Source organism: Petaurus breviceps, unplaced genomic scaffold (genome assembly GCF_028583685.1).
Source record: "Petaurus breviceps papuanus isolate PSGF00001 unplaced genomic scaffold, PetGlider_PUasm1.0 185, whole genome shotgun sequence".
Taxonomy (NCBI): domain Eukaryota; kingdom Metazoa; phylum Chordata; class Mammalia; order Diprotodontia; family Petauridae; genus Petaurus; species Petaurus breviceps.
The window spans coordinates 31,413,639-31,416,584 of NW_027185797.1; the positions used below are offsets into that span (position 1 = coordinate 31,413,639).

The window sequence follows — 2,946 nt, forward strand, 5'->3', positions numbered from 1 at the left end:
TCCCCTGACTCTGGGCAGTGTCTGAGGTGGGCTCTGTGCTCAGATCCTCTAACTCCGGAACCAGAGCTCCTCCACTTCACCATGGGGAAAAGGCTTTGTTCAGGCAAAAAAAAGGAAGCCTGCAAGTCAGCTCCCTGCTCCATCATACAGGCGCAGAAGAAAGAGACCATTTGTAGAAAACCAGCAACATCTCAGAAGAGAGCCAGAAACTTACTTGTACACAAAGAAGGTTAGAAGAAGAGTGAATACAATCAAGGCACTGATGGAGACCAAGATGCCTGTTCCCACTCTGACAGGTGACCCTGGAAAAGAAAGAACTTTGCAATGAGCTCTTCCAGGGAAGGCACACGTTTCTCCTGATCCAGCACAGAGCCCGGCACAGAAAATGCACGCTGAGTGAATGAGTCCTTACTGGCCGCTCTCTCATCAAAATAGCTTACATGAGCTACACTTGGAGCATATTGCATGGGAGATGGTGAGCTCCTCGAGGCCAGGAAGGGTCTCATTATGGTCGTTGGTGCCAGGGCCTGGCATACAATAGGCATTTAGTAAATGGTAGTTGAAATAAAAGGAATTCACATCTTTATAATCATCCTGTTCCCAATCTTTCTCTCCTTCAATTTCTTTTACAAATAATGACTCCCATCTTCCCTGGGATGTATCCATCACAAGGTCTCCTAACAGTGAACTAATGTTCATGCTCATGACCCCTCAAGCAGTTCTTTTTCTACCTTTAAGTTTGCCTTGAACCTTTTAAATAAGAAAACCTATGTTGAGATATATATGTGCGTGTATGTATATATATAAGCACACATATATACCCACACTATATATATATATACATGCATATATAGTGTATATACCACATACATGTATGTATATATGTATGTATATTGACTGTGAGAGAAACCATGAATCATTGGGAGCCATAAGGGAAGAGATTTGGCCTAACTCTGCTCAGAGGAACTTTGGATGTGAGCATTAAAGGAGGCCATCTTTGGTCTCCACTCCCCTGTTCAGCGAACACCTGCCGTTTGAACAGGGTTGGCCAAGTAGAATCTTGCAATAAAATTAGCTCTAATAGAAATTCAGAGGCAGAGGAATGGAGAAGGGGTCCAACTGGATGGTCTCCCTGCACAAATGTATGATTCCCAATAGAGGCCCTCTTCTTGTTTGTTCTGTTGGAATTTCATGTTTATAAGGAAAGTGAGAGTATACAATAACTGGTTTTAAAATTATTTGCTTGGTTTTCCCTGCTGAGTTCCTGAAGAGTTAGCCAAGTGAGTTTGGCACTGTGAGTTTGGTGTCTTTATCTGGTAGAAAATGGGAAAGTGAAATAGAAGTCATATGGGTGAGTTAATAAGGAAACCAGGAACTCACTGGGTTTTTTACTTCTCTTCTCCACTTTGAATTTTTGACTATGCTGCTATCTCCTCTAAGTGGGCATAGAGTCTGACACTGGCACCAGGCTACGTAGGCTATTTAGAGACATGGACCAATATTATTATTTATAGTACCCAGACCTTTCAAGTTACCTCTAGAAATGTGGCCACATTCAAGGAGAAGCTTAACTGTATAATTATAGCCTATAAGTACTTGGTCCAAGGTCACCATCTGGAGTTTCATCTCATGACTTGGCCCCAGTCACAATTTTCTGGGGTCACTTTTTCTTTCAAGCTGGGTTCTAGAAAGACTTGTTGTTTTATTTTAATTCTAGCCCAGAAATCCATTCAATAAATCTTCCAGTGTGCAAGGGGGAGAGGGAATTGTGGGGGAAATGATAACTTAACTCTGAAAGCCAAGCTCTAAATAGCTCAAGGAAGTGTGGGAGTACATTTTCTTCTATAAAAAAATTACTTTCATTGACACTCTTTTAAAAAAACATTACTCTCAATTCCAATAGTACTCTCCCTTCACCCCAAACTCTCTCCACATGAATTATGTTGTTGAGAGAGAGCATGATATAACGGATCAAGGGCCAAGCTCAAGTCAGAAAAGGTTCAAGTCCTCTCTCTGACGCCTCTCAAGTGTGTGACAAGTCACTTAATCTTTCAGGGTCCTCAAACAACTTTCTAAGACAATAAGTGACTCGTGAATTACTGATCTGCCTCAACAGAGAAGGTTTCTGTTTGGGGACTTCCTCCCTGGATCCTCCAACCCCACAATTGTTGTGATACAACCAACAATGACCATTTGTCTGAGAGTTACTACTCACCTCTTCCACTGATAGAGACCAGAGTACTTGTAAGGGCCAGGCTGACCTCATTACCCAAAGTAAGGTTCACACAGTACATCCCAGCCTCACTGAAGGCTCTCCTTATGGTCAACAAGCACTGGTCATTGACTTCCACAGGGTCACAGACTGTGTTCTGGGGCCACAGGCATGTAGGGTCAGAAATGACTGTACAAACATCAGTAGGAATGCTGAAAATGGCAAGAAGGTTGGGGGTGGGAAGAGACAGGAACAGAAGGGGTAGGAAGGATGGGAAAGAGGTGAGAGAGAAATACTTTGTTAAAGGTGGGTGGCCTGTATAGGCTAAGAGCTGCATTGTTTTAGGGAATATCCATATTGATGAGCTCTCACATATATTTGAATATTGGAGTGTGGAGCATCTCTAATGTGCAATGAGTGAATGAGCAAGGTAGAGAAACTGACTCTTCATATGCATTAAGGAGCCATCCATTCCTCTTCCTGAGTCCATAACTTAAGGAGTCTTCTCACCCAACCCTGTGAGTGCTGTGTTTACTCCTTCCTGCAAGATGGAGGATGCAGTCCTGACAGCAATAGCACTAGACTTCATTTAGTTTTTCAATAAGTACTTCTTAGAGTATATGAGGATGACAAAGAATCCCTGGATGTGAAGGAGTTAGACACTGTGTTCACTATCTCTCCAAGACTGTAGAGAGAGATGGAGTAGGAGCTGTCTGAGGCCCAGACCCCCCCCC

General features: G+C 42.9%; 1 protein-coding gene across 1 annotated transcript in view; it reads right to left on the bottom strand.

Annotated features, from left to right (window-relative positions):
- Positions 1-2,946, bottom strand: part of GPNMB (glycoprotein nmb) — a 32,184-nt gene that overhangs the window by 1,190 nt on the left and 28,048 nt on the right. Inside the window, exons 9-10 of the mRNA XM_069088723.1 lie at positions 2,216-2,424; positions 215-302 (exon numbers count right to left, since the gene is read on the bottom strand). Coding sequence (XP_068944824.1) covers positions 215-302; positions 2,216-2,424 — 297 coding nt within the window. The remainder of the gene's footprint in view (positions 1-214; positions 303-2,215; positions 2,425-2,946) is intronic.